General features: G+C 43.5%; 1 protein-coding gene across 2 annotated transcripts in view; it reads left to right on the forward strand.

Moving 5' to 3' along the window:
• PPM1H (protein phosphatase, Mg2+/Mn2+ dependent 1H) overlaps nucleotides 1–23,234 on the forward strand; it is a 235,395-nt gene that overhangs the window by 75,459 nt on the left and 136,702 nt on the right. For both annotated transcript variants that reach the window (XM_036298716.1, XM_036298715.1), the window contains exon 2: nucleotides 7,404–7,569. In XM_036298716.1, coding sequence (XP_036154609.1) covers nucleotides 7,404–7,569 — 166 coding nt within the window. The remainder of the gene's footprint in view (nucleotides 1–7,403; nucleotides 7,570–23,234) is intronic.

Raw genomic sequence — 23,234 nt, forward strand, 5'->3', positions numbered from 1 at the left:
AGTGGCCTTTGTGACCGGGGTCACTACTGATAATACTTGAGAGTGTTCACTTGTCTCTATTTAGTAATAGGGCCCTGTTCTCTGTGTCATTGTCAGACGAGTGTCCTTGCAGTCGATGTTTTGAGCAGATGAAAAGGCAAATAACTTAATACCTTAATAATTGCAATTAAAGGCAGGACTTTCTGCCCTGGCTGGTGTGCTCAGTGGTTAGAGTGTTGGCCTTCTCACCAAAGGGTTGCTGGTTCCATTCTCAGTCAAGGACACGTACCTGGGTTGCAGGTTCCATCTCTGGTGCCACTCAGGGCACATTCAGGAGACAACCAATTGATGTGTCTCTCTCACATTGATGTTTCTCTGTCTCCTTTCCTCCCTTCAACTCTCTCTAAAAAAATCAAAGGAACCCAGTGGGTGTAGCTCAGTGATTGAGCATCGACCTATGAACCAGAAGGTCACGGTTTGATTCCCCTATCAGGGCACATGCCCAGGTTGTAGGCTTGATCCCAGGGGTAGGGGTGGGGGCGTGCAGGAGGCAGCCAGTCAGTGGTTCTCATCATTGATGTTTCTGTCTTTCTCCATCTCCCTTCCTCTTTGAAATCAATAAAATATTTTTTTTTAAGGTAGAGCCTGTTTTAAAAAAAAATCAAAGGAAAAAATATCTTCTGGTGGGGATTAACAAAAAAATAAATAAATAAAAATTAAAGCAGGATTTTTCTGCTAAAATTCAGGTGGAGTTGATATTTTAAAAATTTGCGGCTAGAGTATTTCACAAGTAGAAAGGAGGAAACAGGTTTCCCAAATGTAGGCCAGTAGCATAGAATGAATCGCTTGCTCTTTCTAAATAGGTTCTGCTATTGCTTTGATCCAAAGGTCATGGTCACATTCTTTCCTGGCATCCAGGTCAGAGCTGCAAGCTATATCTGATATACGGAGCATTTTTTTGACTTCCAGGTACTTAAAATTCTGTGTTTACCTGGTTTTACAAGAGGAAAAAATCTAGGTGCTTTGGTTCAATTGAATATAGGTTGGAAGGTTAACGCAGTCCGTAAATGAGTTTAACTTGTGTCTCTTCCAGGGCAAATGTTTCATGATCTTCTAAGCCAGTGGTTCTCAGCCTTGGCTGCACATTAGAATCACCTGGGAATCTTTTTAAAATCCTGATTTCTGGGCCTCACCCTCCGGAAATTCTGTTTCTTTGTTATGGGGTGAGGCCACAACATTAGTAACAAAGAAACAGAATTTCTGGAGGATGAGGCCCAGAAATCAGGATTTTGAAAAGATTCCCAGGTGATTCTAATGTGCAGCCAAGGCTGGGAACCACTGTAAGGGTTGAAAGACCTGACTGGATGTTAACTTTCTGTATTCATCCTCTTCACCCTCTAATATTTCTCCCACCTGAATTTTAATCCTAAATACAAAATTACCCTACTCTTAATTTTAGATGACTAAAATCCCCCCCCTCAACACACACACACACACACTCACACATACATGTGAGCACACATGTACACTCACGCATACACCTACTTGAGCAACTCCCAGAATGTAATCCATGAAGTACTGCTAAGGAACTGAGGTTTCCTGAAGTTATTTGACCAAACACTCTGCCTTCCACTAGCTGCAACTTACCATTAAAAAGGGAAGAATGGTGGTGGCTAACTCACAGAGTTGACAAGAGAATGAAATGAGTTGATTTCTAAATGTAAAGCGCTAACAGCAGTACCTGGTACATAGTTATTTTTCAACAAATGTAAGACACTACCATGACTCCATATCTATCTTTGATGACCTCATTTTCCAATTCCCTACACAACAGGAAAATGGCTTCCTTGACATTAAACCAGTGGTTCTCAACCTGTGGGTCGCGACCCCTTTTGGGGTCAAACAACCCTTTCACAGGGGTCGCCTAAGACCATCGGAAAACACATATATAATTACATATTGTTTTTGTGATTAATCACTATGCTTTAATTATGTTCAATTTGTAACAATGAAATTGGGGGTCACCACAACATGAGGAACTGTACTAAAGGGTCGCTGCATTAGGAAGGTTGAGAACCACTGCATTAAACTGAAAATAACAAAGCATAGTAGTTGAGAACACAGGCATGATTTGTGGTCTACCAGCATTTTGTTTTAATGTCTTAAAATTAAGCATCTTGGGTAGGTATTGTTCAGATAAATCATGCATATCTAGCCCTGGCCAGTGTGGCTCAGTTGGTTAGACATTGTCCCATGCACTGAAAAGTTGCAAGTTTGATTCCCAGTCAGGGCACATGCCCGGGTTGCAGGCTTGGTACCCTGGTGGGGGGCATGCATGAGGCAGCCTATCGGTATTTTGGGTATTTTGCTCTCTCATGGATGTTTCTTTCTCTCTCTCTCTCTCTCCTCCCCCTCCCTCCCTTCCTACTTTTCTCTCTCCATTCCTCTCTCTCTCTCTCTAAAAATCAATAAAAAGTCTCTTTGTAAAAAAATAATGCACATTTAATAGTCATTCCAGTTTATCTCAAGACACAAGACAGTGCTGACTTCACGCTGGAGCACAGGACAAGAAGGGAGCTAGCTACTGATACAGCTGCTTCCATTTAAAGACAACGCTATTAACAGCATGATACTCCTTAGCTTAAAGCAAAGTTTTTCTCAATTTATACTTAACTAAAGGTTTCATTTACATTTAGTAAATAAAGCATTTGCCTTTGAACAAAATCAAATAGTTAAGTTGATAGAGGTCAAGCTCTTTAAAGCAAAGTAAATTGAGAAGAATCAGGACTTTCTCCTAAGTCTGTATGGAGTAAGGAATTTGAAATAATATAAAATATGGGATAAGAGTTGTATTTTTTATTTATTTAAATATATTTTTATTGATTTTAGAGAGGCAGGGAGAGAGAGAGAGAGAGAGAGAGAGAGAGAGAGAGAGAGAAGAGAGAGAAACATCAATGATGACAGAGAGACACATCAATGATGGCAGAGCAGAGATCAGCTGCCTCCTGCATGCCCCACACTGGGGAACTGGGGATCAGGCCCCCAACCTGGGCATGTGCCCTGACCAGGAATCAGACGGTGACCTCCTGGTTCATAGATCGATGCTCAACTATTGAGCCACAGCAGCCAGACCAAGAGTTGTATTTTTTAAAAAGGCAGTGGCTTTCACTTAATATGACCTTATCATCTGAAGAATAATCAGGTTAGACCTGATTATTCTTCAGGGTTGGAGCGGCTCCCTTCCCACCTGGTTGCCATTTCTGACTTTGTGATATTTCATTAGTGTCATTCACAGTATTCAACATGAAATGGCCAAGTAAGGCCACCCGTGACTGTTCTTTCCTAGTTTCCCCGGCTTTGATGAGTCATTCATTGCAATACGGCCCTCTGAACCAGGGCTCATAAGAATAGACACACAATTGGAAAATAATGCCGCTGAGAGCTGCAGCAGAAAGCGCTGGGAGCGCTTACGTGTGCTCACAGCTGTGCTGTATTCAGCTGTGTGACCATGCACAAGTCTCCCCCTTTCAGGGCCCCGGGCTTCTCGTGCATAAAATAAAGTTTCTAGGGTCTCTTGCTGAGGTTCAGTCAACTTTGGAGTTTAATATCCGCCAAGAAACAGGAGATAAGCACTTTCAGGGACAGTGCTTCGTGATTTGTGTAATTATAGTAGCTTTGTTGGCTGTTGGAAAACAGCAGTGGCCGATGAGTCAGCCTGGCACGTAGCTATTGGAGATCAGTGATGCTTTTTTTATTGGGGGGGAAAAAAAGACCTGACTACCGCATAAGTTTAGGGGCCAGTGGTCAGGGTGATGCCAAGTTCCAGAAATAGCAGTGAGTTTCTTGTACAGAGGACAGTATGAGGGGACCGTTGTTTTGAACTGGTTTTCCCAGCCACACCTCCACTTCAGCTGTCCTTAGGGAAGGCATTCACGTGGGAGGCCATGAGGTATGACGTCCCCATCCAGTAAACAGCCCACTGCACATGTTGCGTGGATTCACACCACCAGTGACTGGGAAGTGGCAGGTGGTATTTTTAAACCTCCTCCTTCCTGATTTTGTTCTCTAAGGATGGACATAAAGGAAACTCCAGTCGAATGCATGTTCTCTTATGAGCTCCAGCTGCAAACCCCTGGATGAGGCCTGGGCTGCTGTAGAGATGAGCAGATCTGACTACCCATCCTTCTTCCTTCCTCTGGGCCCTGTCTCGGACTCCTCCAATGGCCAGAGAAGCGGGGAGAAAATCCCCTTTCTCGCAGGGCTGGGCCTCAGCCTGCCTGGCTGCTGACCCTGTGCCTCCCCACATGTCCAGCTTGGCTGACCCAGCGGATGTGAGTTCCACGTGTCACAGGAAGAGCTTGGGCTGGGGGTCAAGGTCGGGCTCGTTCTGAACCCTGCTCCCACTTCCTGGCTCTGGGCCTGGGCTGAGTTGTTTGGCTCAGGTACTGAGTGTGGTAATAGTAATAGTCAGCATGCAGGTAGCTTCACCGTGTCTTCGAGAACCACATTTTATTCTTCAACCATATGCAAATGCCCCCTCCTTAGAGACAGTGAAGGTGGGCTAGAAACTTGACCTTGGACTCTCCTCCCCCAACCTTTCATCCTCAAGAGGATCTCGGCACGGCACCAGAGGCAGAGCTGACTCACAGAGACGGGCAAGGATCCCCACTTCTTACACACGCCCCCTGGACAAAGGTCTTCAAACTCTATAAGCAATAATCTACTTTTTAAAAATATTACATGAAAATGTAAAATGAGTAAAAGTAGGCCTTTGTTTTTTATTTGAAATTTATAGTAAACCTGATAAGAATGATGAAGCAGTTTGGTGAATATAGACATTTGAAGTAGGGGAGATAATAGATGACTGATATGGTCATTTCCCTGGAACATATAGGTAGGTACAGTTGTTCCTCAGTATTTGGGGAGGGGGGATTGGTTCCAGGACCCCAGCAGATACAAAATCTGTGGGTGCTCCAGTCCCTTCTCAGACAGAACGGGGAAGAACAAGGCACACAGTTGACCCTGCGCATCCACAGATTCCCAACCATGTATTGAAAATACTGTTTTCAATCCAGGGTTGGTTGAATCCAAGGTCGCAAAATTCATGAATATTGGGGAGGAGGGGAGACTATAATTGCAAAACAGTTCTCCTTTCAGTCAAGTGATACTGGTCAATGAAAGAAGAAAGATAGATTATGCCCAGGCTGCCAACAATATATAAACCGGCATATACCTATCTGTTCACATGTAACAGATGGGAATGAACTTTTGAATTATTGCCTTTTTCCCCAAATGCTTATGCATGTAAAAAAAGTAATTTTTAAAAAATATATTTTATTGATTTTTTGCAGAGAGGAAGGGAGAGGGATAGAGAGTTAGAAACATCAATGAGAGGGAAACATCGATCAGCTGCCTCCTGCACACTCCCTACTGGGTATGTGCCTGCAACCATCCCAGTAGGAATAGAACCTGGGACCCTTGAGGCCGCAGGCCGATGCTCTATCACTGAGCCAAACTGGTTAGGGTTAAAAAAAAGAAATTTAAAGTAAATGTTAACATGTATAAGACACCTCCATAGAACCCCAGGGTTCGGCAGAAGAGTGCTTGAACCCTGCTCCCTTAGATCTTGTGGCACTCACATCTCAGTTTGCTCTCCATTCCCCAGTTGGTTGTGGTGTGTGTGTGTGTTGGCTTATGGAGATGTATACAGTTTTCAAAACTCAAGACCATTTTGTATAAAATGTGGTGAAATTTGGATGAGATCTGCAGTCTGGTTGACAGTTTTGTGTGAGTCAGTTGCTTGTTTTGATATTGTACTGTAGTCATGTAAAATGTTACCACTGGAGGAAGTTGGGTGGAGGGTACATCTATGTAGTACTGTTTTTGCAATTTTCTCTGCATCTATAATTATTGCAGAATTTAAAAGAAAAAAAGTTGTTTGAAAACAGTTGTCTTGTAGTTGGTAGGAAGGGGTACGCCAGATTAATAGAGCAGTGTACACACCACCCTTAAGAGGGGATTTCCATTGCTCTTCCCTTCAAAAAGAGCATCTTTTCTTTCCTTGCCACTGAGTTCTGTATCCTCCACCCTCACCGTCACTGACTGTGACACTGTTGACGTTTCGGAAAGAAAGCAGCCACTGGCACATCCAGGAGAGCTCTTCCGGGAAATCCAGTGTAGCAGCTGCTTAATTACTCAATAAGAAAATGGCACTGAAACGCAAGTGCTCCGTCTGCAGTCACTGATACAGAAGGGAGATGGGTAATGCAGCATGCTTTTGGGAAGCATTCCTATGCTTAACACATTTAGTAATTAGGCCAAAGAGTGTCAAGAAGCCATGATATCATGATGTGGCCACGTGTACACATCAGCGTCCTGAAGCCTGGCGTGATGATGCACAGTGATGAGGATTCTCCAGGAGGAAAGGTGAAGGGCTAACGATAACTTAAAAAGGGTAAACCTTTGCCCTGACCAGTTTGGCTCAGAGGATAGAGCATCGGCCTGTGGACTGAAGGGTCCCAGGTTCAATTCCGGTCAAGGGCATGTACCTTGGTTGAGGGCACATCCCCAGTAGGGGGTGTGCGGGAGGCAGCTGATCAATGTTTCTCTCTCATCAATGTTTCTAACTCTCTATCCTTCTCCCTTCCTCTCTGTAAAAAATCAATCATATATATATATATATATATATATATATATATGTAAACCTTTGATCCACTCACTTCTCTGTGTGTAGAGGGGATGTGGGGAGGGCGATAGTGAACTGTGGTTCTCTGTTTCCCTGGATTTTACAACATGCTGTCAATTACTGCCTTGGTCTTTGATAAGATTGATGGTGGTGGTGTTTTTTATCACTTGGAGAAATGCAACAGAATTCCCTGAGCCATCTTCCCAGATCTGTCTTCCTTGTGTTTGCCCAAAGAGTGATTATCTGGTCTGCTTTGACTCTAATGGATCAGTGGGGTTGATCACACCTATCAGACACCTACATGAGCTGAGCTCAGGACAGTGCTTTGGTTAATGTGTTCATGTGTGCTAATAGAATCCGTTTTTATTTTTGTTTTATTTTTTTGAATATATATTTTTATTGATTTCAGAGAGGAAGGGAGAGGGAGAGAGAGAAATATCAATGATGAGAGGAAACATTGATCAGCTGCCTCCTGTACTCCCCACACTGGGGATTGCCCTAACTGGAATCGAACTGTAACCTCCTGGTTCATAGGTCGACGCTCAACCACTGAGCCACACCGGCCAGACTGTAATTTGTTTTTTAAAAATCAATTTATTCAGTTTACAAAGGTCCTTTGCATTAAGTGGGGTGTTAGTTTTGGGCCAGGTGTGGAGACACCCTGGCTGACTCTGGAGACAAAGCTCTCAGCTTTTCCCACAATCACTCTGTCTGACCAGCTCTTCTGGCTTCTTCTCAGGGTTATCAATGCCGGGAAGAGCACGCACAACGAAGACCAGGCCAGCTGCGAGGTACTCACCGTGAAGAAGAAAGCGGGGACCATTGCCTCCACCCCCAACAGGAACTCCACCAAGAGACGGTCCTCCCTTCCCAATGGGGAGGGGCTGCAGCTGAAGGAGAACGCGGTAAGACCCCGCTCTGCCGGCAGGCCTCCAGGAGGGGAACACACACAGTCTGGTTCCAGCTGAGTGCAGTCTGTCATGGACAGGAGAAAAGCAGTCCCCAGGGGTAGTGGAGTGGGCGGGGGTCTCTGCTCAGGCTACCAGTCAGAGCTGAAGGCAACATCTGTATGAAGAAGTGGTGTGTAGGTTTTTAACCTTTAAAGTAAATAAAATACCCAAATCATACGTAGATTTTATTGCAAGAATTAGTGTGTAGAACATTTGATGGATTTAAGGTAGCCACTAAAAGGCTTTTGTGAAGGAGCTGGTTCGGCAGCTGCTCACAAGGGGTAGAAATAACTGTTGCCATTGACTCGCAGCCCTGCTATGATTATCCCCCTTTCTTCCTCTCCTGTCTCTTGGAGTTGTCCAGCTGGAGCCTGTGCCCAACTCTATTACAAATTAACATTTGTTTCACTTGGCCCAGAGCCCTTGCATCCCACAGGGCAGCCCTGCCAACAAATCACAGAGCATTTCTCCTCCCTTCAGTTTCGGGAGGGGAAAGCAGACATCCTCCGAAAAGTCAGAAGAAAACTCAGGAAAAGATAGGGAACGATTGGCACTGTGTCCATCAGCAGGTCCTGTCGTGCTGCGGAGGAGAGACATGGAGTGGATGACCCAAATGTGACTACTTATTTTGACAATCTTGTATAGAATTTTTGTATAGAAATTTCTACAGGATTGCAAAGGATCTAGGATTCTCTTCGTAGACTGAGAAATAGTGTCTCGTGGCATTTACGTTTAGGGAGTAAGAGTACTGGTTTATTTTGATAGTATTACTTCAGCTCAGAGTTAGGAAACAGAGGGGCCCGAGGAGACTGTCAGTTGTGTTCCAGATCATTGCAAAGACCTGAGAGAGGAACGGCCTGGCGTTTTAAAGCACCAGCAAGAGCCTCATGTGGCTGGAGCAGAGAGAGTTGTCAGAAAGGTCATGAGAGTGGAGTGAGGCGCCCTGGCAGGACCTGAACTGCCCGTTATCAGGACTTTGGCTTCCACTCTGAATGAACAATTTATTAGCAGAGGACACTGGGTACACTGCTTAATGAGGCCAGTGATTTTTCTCATCTAAGGACATCCCTTAACTGGGATATGGCCATGCTTAGGAAAGGGTAATGACATAGGGCCCTGAGCAAGAAAACATCCATAGGAGACAAGTAATGTGGGTCTACCCCTCCCCCTCCCCCATGAATCATCTCCTCTTTGTTTGTTGTTTGTTAATCCTCACCTGAGGATATATCCCCCTTCCCCATTGTTTTCCAGAGAAAGTGGAAGGAAGGGAAGGAGGAGAGAGAGATAAACATCTATGTGAGAGACACATCACTGGTTGCCTCCCGCACAGACACCCGTCCAGGGGGTGGGGAGCGAACCCATGACCCTTGAGTATGAAGACCAAAGCTCTAACCACTTTGCATACCGGCCAGGGCTGAATCTATTTCTTCATTCAACAAACGTGTATTGAGCGCTGAGTCTGCACGCTAGGCCTGGGGATAGGCAATGAACTCGGTACAGTTCCTACAGCTGAGCAGAGGAGGCAGAAAGAGGCAATAGCAGCAGGACTACAGAGGAGTGAGTTTTAGGAGAAAGACGAAGAGTTGAAAAGGGATGGAAGCCTAAGTCAGGTCTAGTGTGCTGGTGCGTGGGTAGGCGCTTGGAGCGTGATGACGCAGAAACAGCAAGCAGGTTTCACATACAAGAGCCATTTAATGCCCCAATAAGCTGGAGTTTTAACCAAATGACTTTAGACAAGAGCCTAATGGCCAAGACAGTGATGGTGGTGGGAAGCTCGCTGAGGAAGGTTAGGAGAGCAGCTACAGGCTGGGACACCTAAAAGTCTGCCTCAAACAGAAATCTGGCTGAGAAATGATGGCAGCTTGGACAAAGCCAGTGATCAGAGCAAGGGAAAGCTCAGAAGAGATGATGTGAGAGAGACCGTTGAGGCGACCTGATGACCTACTGCACGGGCAGGGGAGAGCTGGAGATGCCAGGTTCCAGCCACTGGATGTTGATCCTTGAGTGTGGACCCTGGAGCAGGTACAGGTTTAAAGGTGAGGGGTGGGCAGAGACTTGAGTTTGGAATATTCTAACTTTCTAGGTTGGAAGTATTTTGTAAGACGTTAGAAATACTGTTCTGGAACTCGGGAGCAAGAGGAGGGAGGTTTAGATTTCAGGAGTTGCAAATTCAAAAAAATTCCAACAAGAGAGGGAAGTGGAAGGGAAGTCTCTATACCCTCGACCACAGAGACGTCAGAACAATAAGGTTGAAAAGGGGGCAAATACTCTAAGTAGGAAATGGGACCAAGGGATAAATAACGGCGCCATTATCTCATTTGCAAACGGTTGACAGGCATGAAGGATACAAAAGGAAGATGCATGGGCTGCTTCTACACGTGTGATTCATTGCTCCCTGCTTTCTTGATCCCCACATCCCCAATAAACTTAGTAAAGTAAAAATAAACATTTACACAGAGTTTCTGCATCTATAATACCACCTTTTTAGAGGCTATTGAAGGAAACATAAACTTTTCTGTAAAGTAACGTTACATTCACACTGAAAAAAAGGAATTACCATAGGAGTTTTTTATATGTTAGGAACATCCGTGATAGAGGAATTCTCTCTAGATGTGTACTTTCTATTCAATGACATTTCTTATATTAAGGGGCCATAGAAGTAACTAGATAGCAATGAGATGATTTTTTTCTTACTGCAGATAATGATTCATTGGTGTAAAGATTTTAAGGCAACTGTAAGCCATCTCTTTTTTTTTTAAAATATATTTTATTGATTTTTTACAGAGAAGAAGGGAGAGGGATAGAGAGTTAGAAACATCGATGAGAGAGAAACATCGATTAGCTGCCTCCTGCACGCCCCCCACTGGGGATGCGCCCGCAACCAAGGCACATGCCCTTGACCGGAATCGAACCCGGGACCCCTGAGTCCGCAGGCCGATGCTCTATCCACTGAGCCAAACCGGTTCGGCTGTAAGCCATCTCTTATTCCAATTCATAGGAAAATCTTTTAGCCAAAGAAGTCAAATTAATCTTCCTGTGTGAAAACAAAACCTAAAAAACACACACAAAAAGACTTGGTGGGTACAATAACATACATTATATTCTGCTTCTCTTGGCTTCTCTGAGGCACTTACCAGACGAGTGTTGTTTCCCTTGTATCTGGCTGAGCTCCTGACTTACAAGAAAGAAAACAAAGTACTTTCAGGTTCCATCTACATATAAGGAAAATGTCAAGAACTAAAGGAGCAATGTTTGGAAGATTTCATAAAACGTAAAAGGGATACAAGTAAAAGTGTGTAAAAGTGTTCTGCACTGTAATGTTTTCACCTGAAGAAATGCAAGGAGACGTTGAGTTATTGTATTCTCCACAAAATACTCAGTAATGAATCCAGTTTCTTTTTAATTTAGAGGTTAGAGATATAATCAGTGAAATAAAGAAGTCTTAAAACATCCGAAGTGGACATGAAGGAGGCAAGGATGTTTTCTGTGACAGGCCAGGGCTGGAACGTGCCCTGTGCCTGTGTCATGTTGGGTGGTTTCTGTGTAAAGAACCATCTGCCCACAGCCAGGCAGGTTGGAAATAGACATAGTGCAATGGACAATAATGCAAGCCTCTTAACATTTCTATGCCTCTGATTCTTTGTTTGGGGACCTAGGAAGGAAGAGAATCTAAAATGCTAGTATTCCCACCCTAGCTGGTTTGGCTCAGTGGATAGAGCATCGGCCTGCGGACTAAAGGGTCCCAGGTTCGATTCAGGCCAAGGGCACAGCTCGATCCTCCCCCCTCCCCCCGTAGTAGGGGGCATGCAGGAGGCAGCCAATCAATGATTCTCTCTCATCATTGATGTTTCTATCTCTATCTCTCTTCCTTCCACTCTGAAATCATTAGAAAATATATATTTAAATAAAAATAAATAAATAAAATGCTAGCATTCCCAAAAGACACTTTTATAAGATTGTCCCTTAGGAAAGATCCTGTTCACTTTCTGGGCAATACCTTATGCCTAACAGCCTCCTGCCCGCCTCCCAAGATTTGTGGGAACTAATCACCATTCCTCGGTTTTCTTTCCTTTGATTTGAGAGGTTTTAAGGAGTCTTTATCATGATTATTGCCAGCCTCAAGTGTAAGCATAGCTTTTCTAAGAACTTTGCTTTTCATTTCTCAAGTACCTGGTTCTAGGGATGAGATAAAGAAGATGACACCAGATGAGTTCACTCTTGAGGGCACCTTATAAACCTAGTGTTAAGAAGTTCCTGTCCTTCCCAAATAGGAAAAAGCTAGAGGAGTTCATCACCACCAAGCTAGTATTACAAGAAATGTTAAAAGGACATCTTTAAGAAGAAGAAGCAGAAACAAAGATCAACAATGTGAATAATTAAATGGCAATGCCTACATAGCTATCCATAATTACTTTAAATGTAAATGAATTTCTCAAAAGTGCAGGTAGCAATACTTATTTCAGACAAAGTAGACTTTAAAACTAAGGCTATACCAAGAGACAGAAAAGGACATTTCATATGCATTAATCAAGGTATGGAAACAACCTAAGTGTCTATCAGTAGATAATTTGATTTAAAAAAGTGGTGGTATATGTATACAATGGAATATTACTCCGCCATAGAAAATAATGAACTCTTACCATTTGCAACAACACAGATGGACCTAGAGGGAAATATGCTAAGGGAAATAAGTCAGGCAAAGACTAAGACCATGTGATTTCACTTATATGTGGAATCTAAAAACCAAAATAAATAATCAAACGAACTCATAGATACAGAGAACAAACTGGTGGTTGTCACATGGGAATGGGTTTGGGGGGCTGGGTGAAGAGATTAAGAAGTACAAAATTGCAGTTACAAATGGTCATGGAATGTAAATTACTGCAGAGGGAATATAGTCAGTAATATTGTAATAACTAGAGGCCCAGTACATGGATTCATGCACCGGTGGGGTCTTTCAGCCTGGCCTGTGCCCTCTCGCAATCCAGGACCTCTTGGGGGATGAGAGACTGCCAGTTTTGGCCCTATTCCCACAGGCCAGGCCTAGGGACCCCACTGGTGCACAAATCCGTGCACCAGGCCTCTGGTAAGTTTATAAGACCTTTGTTTAATTTCTTCCCACCCTCCTCCCTTCCCCTTCCCACTGAGATTCATCAGTCTGTTTCATGTTTCCATGCCTGTGGTTTCCGCTCCTGCATTGAGCGTCTGCCCCCTGGTGGTCAGTGCATGTCCGGTGGGCCGGTCGCTTAGGCCTTTATATAGAGAGATAGATTATGTATGAAGACAGATGCATACTAGACTTATCAGGGGATCACTTTGTAAGTTATATATACAGTGGAATATCCACTGTCATGGAGAAAGGAAAGTTCTTGCCCTTAAGTTAGGAGTGTGGGTGGGAGAATAGGGCATTGTGACAACAACAGAACACTTTCCCCCACGTCCGACTCTCTCTTTGGAACAGATGGTTTGGGGTTTAAGACTAGGCGGTGGACACAAGCATTCCAAGTCTGTTTCCTTAGGAGCGCCTTCAGGTTGTGTGATTTAGTCAAAACACTTCAAAGTATGTGGTTTCAGTATCTATTAGTTCAGTGTCTAATTACAATAACAGGAGATGGCGGCGTCCCGTCGTGGCCAAGTTCGTCAGCAGGGGAGAGGAAAGCTGATTATCTTTCTCAGCAGAGGCTAGGACTGCACTGTGGAATTCTAGGCAGATAGGATCCAGTTGGGATGGGGGGAAGTGCAAGGGAAATGAGGAGGGTCCATTTCCACTCTCTAGAGTGAAGATTTGCTATTCTTTCCCTCTGTTTTCTGCAAGGCCGTTCACCCCCTGGGACGCAAAGTGCAGGTTGCTGTGGTTCCACAGTGGCACGACTCCTGGGATACTTGGCCCTCGTTTGGCAGTCTGCTTCCTGCAATGATGTCAGCTCTACAGAAACAATAGGAGCGGCCTTTCATTTCTCTCATTGTGTTTATTGCTCTAAATTTCCCTCTTAATCAAGGTCTTTGTTCTGGGCATGGGAAAAGAACATAACCTTTCTATTTATTGACTTGGATTCTTTGAAGCCAGAGTTCAGTGGTTTCTCTCAAAACTCTGAATTCCAGAGACTGAAACTCTCACCAGTGGGTGAGAAGGATGACTTTACAACCAGGAATTGCCGGTCGGAGGCAGTGAGAGTAGCTTTACAGTTCCCTGCTTGGTGGGTGTTGGTTTACTCTGAAGAGGAAACTGAGGCACAGACCTGGAAAGTGTGGAGCCTGATTTCAGCCCAGGTGCTCCGACCTCAGAGTCTGGACTTGTAACTTACTGCCTCTTTATTCATTAGCAATTGGAAAATGTGCCAGAAAAACGTCTATGGAAAAGTCTGAAGTAAAGGGAGAGTAACTCCTAATGTTCAGTATCCTATGATACTAAATGTTTTCTCATTTCCATTGCGATTTCTCTCCCTTTTTTAGTTAATCCTCAGTCAAGAATATTTTTTTTCCCATTGATTTTTAGAGAGAGTGGAAGGGAGTGAGGGAGAGAGACAGAAAGAGAGAGAGAAAAAGAAAAATATTGATGTGAGAGAGGCACATCGATTGATTGCCTCCCGCACGCATCCGACCTGATCCAGGGATTGAACCTGCAGCCCAGGTATGTTCCCTTGAGTGCAGTGGTTCTCAGCCTTGGCTGCACATTAGAATCACCTGGGAATCTTGTTAAAATCCTGATTCCTGGGCCTCATCCTCTGGAAATCATCCTAGAAATCAGGATTTTAAAAAGATTCCCAGATGATTTTAATGTGCAGCCAAGGTTGAGAACCACTGCTTTAGTCCATGGGCCAGTGCTCTAACCACTGAGAAACACTAGCCAGGGCTATGATTTCTGTTTTAATTTAGGAGTTATTTAGTAGTGTACCCTGTCAACTCAGCAACTGGACAACAGTTCTTACTGACTCGGATGAGTAAGAGAATTGAAAGGAAATTGTTCATCATCATCCTGTCCTTATAGGTCATTTTGTCTTGATAAATTATCGATGTTTGCATAAAATCATGGCAAAAAGAAAAAGCCATCTGATTGAATGAGTGTCTTGAGTTTGAATCCCAGCTGTGCCACTCATGAGTTGAGTTACCTGTGTAAGTTGCTTGTTCTCAGCTTGGCTCTGTTTCCTCATCTGTGAATTGGGAATAATAGTTTCTGTCTATTTTAGGGCTGTTAGAATTAAGTTAGTTAAAAAAAGGAAAACTGCTTAGAATAGTGCTTGACGTATGGTAAGTGCTCAGTGAGTACTATCTGTTCTTATTCTAATAGTGGAGTTTGCAGCTGCATTTCATTATTATTTCACATTTATATTATATTGTAAATTAATTTAGGGAGAAGTCATTGAGGTATAAAGTAATAGTTTGCTAACATTCCTGAGCTAATTTATCAGTCAAGAACAATGATTTTCAACTGGTGTGTGCAAGAATTTTTAAAACATGCAATACCTGACTATCTAGTCAGGGGCACTGACTTCTTTTCCCTAAGAGTATCAAATAAATAAATGACAACAGCCAATACAATAGCCATCTGGTATGAATGAATAAAAATTATACCTATTATTTTGGTCATGTCGGCAAAAAATATGATATATTTTCTGGTGTGCCGCAGAATTTTAGTAATTAGTTTATGCATGCCATTTGATGAAAAAGGTTGAGAATCGCTGGTCTAGAATAAAGCACAACTAAACCAAAACTGTTGCAAACTTTATACTTCCTATCAGAAATTAATTTAATATTTTAAGGTATGGAACTAAATTGCCAATTAAGAAACAAACCCCAAACTAGCTAACCTTGTCATACATCCCTCTGCCTCATAATATTGGAGGAATTGAATTAAAGGAATCTCCATTTTATATTGTCAGCTCCTAAGAAGGAAGCAGCATTCCCACTTAAGTATGTGACATTAGGGTTCTTCCCACTGGGGAGCAAAATATTTGAATAGTTTAGTAAAAAAGAGAGGTTTGGCTAAAAACAAAGAAGCAAGCTGTGCAGTATGGGCATGATTCTAAGTAGGCAGCAGCAGAGCATGGGTCCTAGGAAGGACTTGATGAAGTTGCTCAAATTTTTCCTCCTGTCAGCTCTGTCATCAGCTTATTCATCCCCCTCTGCTGGTGTTACTGTGCAGATCAGATGATTGAGAGCACTGTGGATAAAATGCTTAAAGCAGTTCCTCTAGATTCTAGTTACCCTTTGCACAGTGATACCTTGAAAACTGGCCAGAAAGTTTATGGAAATCAAGCCATATGGTAGTAGTTTATAGTGGGGAATCAGAAGACTAGGTCAAGTCTGTGCCTCCCCAGTGGGGAAAAGGTAACAATGGGAAAGAAGTACATAATTCCTTTTACCTGGCAGTGAGAAAGGGCGGTGAGTGCATCCCAGGCTCAGGCTCAGCCTTTTGTGAAATCAGCCATGGGGTTTCACTCAGAATGGATTTCTGCACTTGTCATGGTCCTTTCATGCTGTTGATAGATAGGGCCCCTCCTCAGGTGGTCGTAATACCTGGCGGGTTGGGGTAAGGAAGGGAAGATGAATGTCAAAGGAGCGGAGTACTTGTGTCTTCAGGGCAGGCAGCCAGGAGGACACCACGCTTTCCCATAGGACAGTGGTTCTCAACCTTCCTAATGCCACGACCCTTTAATACAGTTCCTCATGTTGTGGTGACCCCCAACCATAAAATTATTTTTGTTGCTACTTCATAACTGTAATTTTGCTACTGTTATGAATCATAATGTAAATATCTGATATGCAGGATGTATTTTCATTGTTACAAATTGAACATAATTAAAGCATAGTGATTAATCACAAAAACAATATGCAATTATATATGTGTTTTCCAATGGTCTTAGGCAACCCCTGTGAAAGGGTCGTTCGACCCCCAAAGGGGTCGCGACCCACAGGTTGAGAACAGCTGCCATAGGACAACTATTTTTGAAGTAGCCATCTCCAAACTATCACTTGAATATCATTTTTGAATCGGTACCCCCAATGTATTTTTTCATTTGTTGATATGTAATTATACTGCTGTATATCCATATAGTACATAATTATCTATTTATATACATATTTAAAAATGAAAGGCAATGAGGATAAAAAGGCAATATTTTAAAATAATAACAGCTAACTGTTACATGGTGTTTATTATATGGTGTTTTCATATGCTAGGCATTGGCCTAAGTGTTTTTCACACAGTGACTCATTTACTGTCTTGCTAAAAGCCAGGACTTCATGTTCCCATTAGCGAATATCTCAAGGCACAGTTCATCATTAACAATAGCGAGTCTGATCCCAAATTTCAACTATGTCCTTGAGCACTTCAGATTCTTTTGGCTGGAATGATGATTATCCTGGATACTTTTGGCTAGAAGGATTATTACTGTCAGATATGACTAGACTGGCATGACTTGGAGTGAGTTCAGTGCCAGCTGCGACATGTTTATTTGCTCATATTTTCTATCAGCAGTTTCTTCGCAGAAATTTTTTAACAACCTCTTTTCCAGTTTGTGAGGGATAACTTTGTTGAAAACTTAGTAATACCATGGACAAGACCACTTAGTTGGGGGAACAGGTACCCAGTTATGAGTCACAATCTAGCAAAGCTGATGGGTATGAGAGAGCATCCATGTTCATGGAGAAAATTGACAAACCTACCACTTGAGGGCGCCAGAGTCAGTCTGTATGACAAATACTAGCAACGCTTGATTTCTTCAGCTCTAGATGAAAAAAACATGAAAGAATTTCTAATTTCCCTCCTACGTGCTGTTCTGAACGCCCCTCAGCCTTGCATGCGTTATTGTGGCAAGTGCTCACCTGGGAGGGCGGATCTGGGAAGGGGGCTGTAAATTGTTAGCCATCTGTGCAGTGAGTAAGAGAATGCGAATTCCCCACTTCTGTACACTGGCACAGACGTGTCAGACCGCATTCCTTGCTTTTGTGTTTCCTGCCCTACGTCTCAGCTCATCTGCCGGACTCCATAGGAAACATCCAAGTTTTGTCTAGATTAGAATCTCCCTTTCTCTGTCAGCTTGCCAGGAGAGGAGCCACCCCATTGCCTCCCAGATGGCTTATGAGGCTGTCTTCCCTGTGGGATCCCCAGAGTTGATGTGGCACCTGCTTCAAGTAGGGCTGAAGTTTAGGCTACTGATTTTTAAAAAATATATTTTTATAGATTTCAGAGAGGAAAGGAGAGAGAGAAACATCAATGATGAGAGAGAATCACCGATGGGCTGCCTCCTACACAACCCTACTAGGGAATGAGCCCGCAACCTCAGCATGTGCCCTGGTCAGGAATCCAACCTTGACCTCCTGGTTCCTAGGTTGATGCTCAACCCCTGAGCCACACTGGCTGGGCTAGGCTACTGATTTTTTACATACTTGGTTAGCTGTGCTGTAATTTCACCTGAGCCAAAATGGATACACGCTGCTTGTAGCAGGACTTATTTCAGCTCCCGGTTCAGTGGATAAATTTCTGTTTGGAGCAGTCTTATATTTATTGAAATACTCAAGAAGCTCTTCCCCAGTTACAACTCAGTAATTCAAGTTCTGGCATTATAGGTAATCATGAAAATAGGATAAAAGACAATGCGCAACATTATTAAAAAGCGGTTTCTAGAACGTGAGAAGGGAGAATGTGACATTGAGCCTACTAAAGGAGAAACTGTGAACTTTCAATTCTTAATTTGTCACCTTCTGGAATCTTTCTTTATTTGGCTGCAGGTGTATTCCTGGAAGGAGGTGGGAATGCGTGTATGTGTTGCAAATTACAAATAAGACTGTACTGTTTATAAGTGAAATAATTTGCAGTGCAGCTGGGGAACTGCTTCAAAGTCATCCTTCTGTGAGGCATACGTGATGGCTGTCAAATTTAATTATGTGGTAGGTCAGGAAAGGGCTCAATCGTGCTTTTCTCAAAGTAGAGTACACTTTCCACTCACGCTGTCTGAAGCAAAAACAAGGTAAATGGTTGTTAAAATAATATTAGTGATTTTAAAATTGTTGTGTTTAGAGTATGTGACTCTGAATTTAAAGGGTTGATTTTTCAGGTGTAGAACTTCGCATCCTGGGCCGGTGACCCAGGGACATTTTCTGATTCTACCAGAGATTAATCCGGGGCCACTGCGGAGAAGTTTTAGCAGTTAGTTCATGGCCCAGGACATGTATGCAGCTTCTGGGAAGCAACAAAGTAAATTAGTGCAGAGGTCCTAAAGCAGGGGTGGGCAACCTCTGGCACGCGTGCCAAACATGGCATGCCAGTAACTTTTGCTGGCACTCGAAACCCTCTCCTAATCTTCCATTTACAATTGTGAATCTTTGTTCTTGGTGATGAATTTCGTTAAGTCTCGTAATAGGAGCACCCTGACAGATGAAAGTAGTAGCTCGTGCATATCTCTGAAGGTCACGAAATATAAACCTGATGTAAAATCTGTCATCAGTGATGCAGCAGCAAAAGTCCCACTGATAATATCAAACGGAGTCATAAAGTTTTCTGTCGGACTATCAGTGTCCATATATACATTAAAAAAATAAATGTATTTTTCATCATCATATACTGTGTTTTTGTCGCTCGAATGAATTTTATTATTTCTTCAAGGCTCTTCACATACGTACACCTTAAGAGATATCAAGTAGGCGTAACATGTTCTCAAAAAATTAGGGTTGGCACGCAAAAGAATTTTGAGTCAGAGATTTTGCTGGTTTTGGCACGCACTCACAAAAAGGTTGCCCACTCCTGTCCTAAAGGCTACAGAGTCGCAGAAACCAGGGAGATTAATTCCACAAAGTTGTGTGTATTGGGAAATTGGAAAGATCCCTGAACTTAGAATCTGAAGCCTGGGTTCTAATCTGGATATCACCACATGCCAGAGAGCTGCTTAACTGCCTGTGCCCTCGTTAAACCATTGGCAAGATGGGATAATGATGCCCATGTTATGGTGGTGTGGTGAGGATGAACACAGTAGATACTCAGTAGATGTACTGTGAACTTAGATTTTTCCGTCGGAAAGAATTTAAGAATAAAAGTGACCTACCCAGTGAGGGGAAGGTGAGCGTCCCATTGGACAGAGTTAAAAGTAAGGAGCTAACGCGCATCATGGCGTCCCAGGGTAAGGGTGTCCTTAAGCCCTTTGCCTGCTCATGCTCCCCCACCCCGGCCATTGGATAGCGAGTTTAAGGAATTACTATTGCTTCTAGCTTTTTTGTTTCGCTTCTATGCTGGACATAGTGCTATACATTTTATTTATTGTTTAAAAAATTATTATACAGTATGTTTCTTTTGGTGTATAGTTTATGAATTTTAAAGTTATAGTTTTTTAACTATAGAATTTTATAGTTATATATATATGTAATCACTACCAGGCTACAACAGTTCTATCATTACAATTGCTCCCTTGTGTTATCCTGTTATGGTCACACCCCTACCTCCCCAGCCCATGGTTGTCTGCACATTTACTACACGTCTTCCACTCCTGTGGCACATGCACTTCTCCTTCCTAACACATGTGTAGTTACCTGTTCATGTTCTAGAGTGTTAGCTTCCAGAGCTTGGGAGCCATGATGTTCCCGTCCCTGCTACAACCCCAGTGGGCAGCCTGACCCTGGCACATAGGAGAGGGGACTCCGAGACATGCCTTAAATGAGTGAGTCCTTATAGTCTATCCCAGGGGTGGGCAAACTGTTTGACTTGAGGGCCACAATGGGTTCTTAAACTGGACCGGAGGGCCGGAACAAAAGCATGGATGGAGTGTTTGTGTGAACTAATATAAATTCAAAGTAAACATCATTACATAAAAGGGTACGGTCTTTTTTTTTTTTTTTTTTTTAGTTTTATTCATTTCAAACGGGCCGGATCCGGCCCGCGGGCCGTAGTTTGCCCACGACTGGCCTATATCCTACTTTTATCTTGTTCTTTAAGAAAACAGTGGAGAGAAGGTAAGGAACTTGCCTAGGATCGCATCGTAGTAAATTCCAGAGCCCAGGTGTCTTGCTGCAGAGCCTGTGGTTTTCTATGCGGACGTATCAGGACAGGTGGGATCTGTGTGTGTGAAGTCACTTGAAGGTGCCTACGTACATTACCCAACTTTTAAAATAACCCTGGTGGGTCCGTGTGCTGACACCACATATACTCCTCTTTTCACCTGCATTGCCTATTAGTTCCCCTTTTCCAGAATATTCTTTCTTTTTGTCATTGCCCAAGCAGGTGACCGATTACGTACAATATGACGAATTCTGCAGTAGGGTGGGTTCAGGGTGCAGTGAGAGTTTGGAGATGATGTGTAGGCTGAATACTAAGACAGTGGGGGTCGAGCAGAGCGGGTGGGGTTAGCAGCGGTTGTGATGAGCTGCAAGTGCCGTAGTTCTGTGTGGGTGGGATTTGGAGTCGGAGAGAATAAGAGACTGGATCAGAAGTTGCACACTGGGGCTCAGAGACTGGAGCCAGCTTCTTAGCATGTTGTCAGACTGGTCACAGAAATATGATCAGATTTTGTGTTTTAGGAAATATTATCCAGGTTCCAATTCAGGTTGCAGAGTGGAGAAGTAGATTTGAGTGCCAAGTGTGCATTAGGGCAAGCTTTCCGCCAGGGGCTGGAGGAGGGCAGGGTAGGGTATTTAGCTTCACACAGGGGTTGATGGTGTAGGCAGGGACTCTGACCCCGGCCGCATCACTGAGGTGGTGACCTCGAACAGTTACACTCTGTCCCTCATTTTCTCCTCTATAGAATGGGGAGAATCACCATTCCTGTAGAGTGGTTATTCATAGGTTTGGAGGAAGGCTTATTGAGCTAATGCAGCGGTTCTCAACCTGTGGGTCGCGACCCCTTTGGGGTCGAACGACCCTTTCACAGGGGTCGCCTAAGACCATCAGAAAACACATATTGAATATATAATTACATATTGTTTTGTGATTAATCACTATGCTTTAATGATGTTCAATTTGTAACAATGAAAATACATCCTGCATATCAGATATTTACATTATGATTCATAACAGTAGCAAAATGACAGTTATGAAGTAGCAACAAAAATAATTTTATGGTTGGGGGTCACCATAACATGAGGAACTGTATGAAAGGGTCGCGGCATTAGGAAGGTTGAGAACCACTGAGCTAATGTGTGTGAAGCATCTAGAATATTGCCTGCAGTGTGAGGCTTGTTAAGTGATGGAAAGGGTGCCTTGACCCATCCCCAGGCGTCTCTGTGAGTCTGTGGTCTCTTACACTTTAATGGCTGGCCTGGAGTCGAAGCATGTGGTGAGAGCCCACCTTCCCACAATAGTGTATCACTCACTTTAAGTTCCTTGCCCTAGGAGGACACTGAACGTTTTGAAATCTCTTAATGGGCTTGGTTTTATCTAGTTCAAGGGCTTTGAAATTTTTTTTTACACAGTTGTATCTTTTTGTCCAAAATCTTTTGCAAAACCCTGGTGTTTTTTCTTTTTTTTTTTTAAGTATGTTTTTATTGATTTTTAGAGGGGGGGGGAAGAGGGATAGAGAGATAGAAACATCGATGAGAGAGGATCAGCTGAAGCATCGATCAGCTGCCTCCTGCATGCTGGGCTTGCAGTGGGCTTATCACTGCCTCTGAGGTAGGCTGTGCTGTGTGGCCAGTAGGGGATCAAGCTCACAACCCCAGCACATGCCCTGACCGGGAATCGAACCATGACCTTTTGGTTTCTGGGTCGACGCTCAACTGCTGAGCCATACCAGCTGGGCAAAACCCTGGTGTTGATAACTGATAAAATTGTGCTGCTCTGGTTGAAATTGTCAAAGGAACTCATCGCTTAAGCGCTCACCTCACTCCCTCTTTCCTGAGGCACCACATCGGAACCAGGAAGACAGTTTGCACACCACTCCTCTGGTCAGTTCAGGGAAATGTAAGTGACTTTCCGAGGTCACACAGCAACCCAGGGCAGACTTGGGGCTATAAAACTAAAAAAAAAAAAAGACCGTACCCTTTTATGTAATGATGTTTACTTTGAATTTATATTAGTTCACACAAACACTCCATCCATGCTTTTGTTCCGGCCCTCCGTCCAGTTTAAGAACCCATTGTGGGCCTCGAGTCAAAAAGTTTGCCCACCCCTGGGCTAGAAAGTGAGTCTCCTGACTGCTTAGCAGCCCCCTTTCGGTGAGACAAGGGGTTCTCATCTTTGGCTGCTCGTTACAATTCCCAGGTGTGTGTGTGTGTGTGGGGGGGGCTTTACAGAGGATTATGGTGGGACCCCACCTTTAGAGATACTTCGCTGGTCTGGACTTGGTCCCCACATCAGCCAGGGTGAGAAAAATTCTTTGTGGAAAAATTGTCTTACAAGTTTTAGCTGTAAACATTATTAATTGCATTTTAAAATGAGCTGTACCAGAGTGTATAGAACTGCTGTGCGGAAAAGTTCTCACAAGGGAAGTGTTGGCCCCCTGGGCCCCACTCAGAAGTCCCCCAACCAGGTGCCCTCTTGACTGCCTGGAAAGCCCCCAGGCGTGTTGTCACCTGGTTGCTGTAGTTACTACAAAGCGCCCTGCCTTGTTGAAGGAAATGCTTGGAATACTTGTCAGGAGAATTTCAGAGCTGCTTTTGAAAAATGCAGTAGCATTCCATTGCAGTGTAGCCTGTTT

The sequence above is a fragment of the Myotis myotis genome, unplaced genomic scaffold (genome assembly GCF_014108235.1).
Source record: "Myotis myotis isolate mMyoMyo1 unplaced genomic scaffold, mMyoMyo1.p scaffold_m19_p_3, whole genome shotgun sequence".
Classification (NCBI taxonomy): Eukaryota; Metazoa; Chordata; class Mammalia; order Chiroptera; family Vespertilionidae; genus Myotis; species Myotis myotis.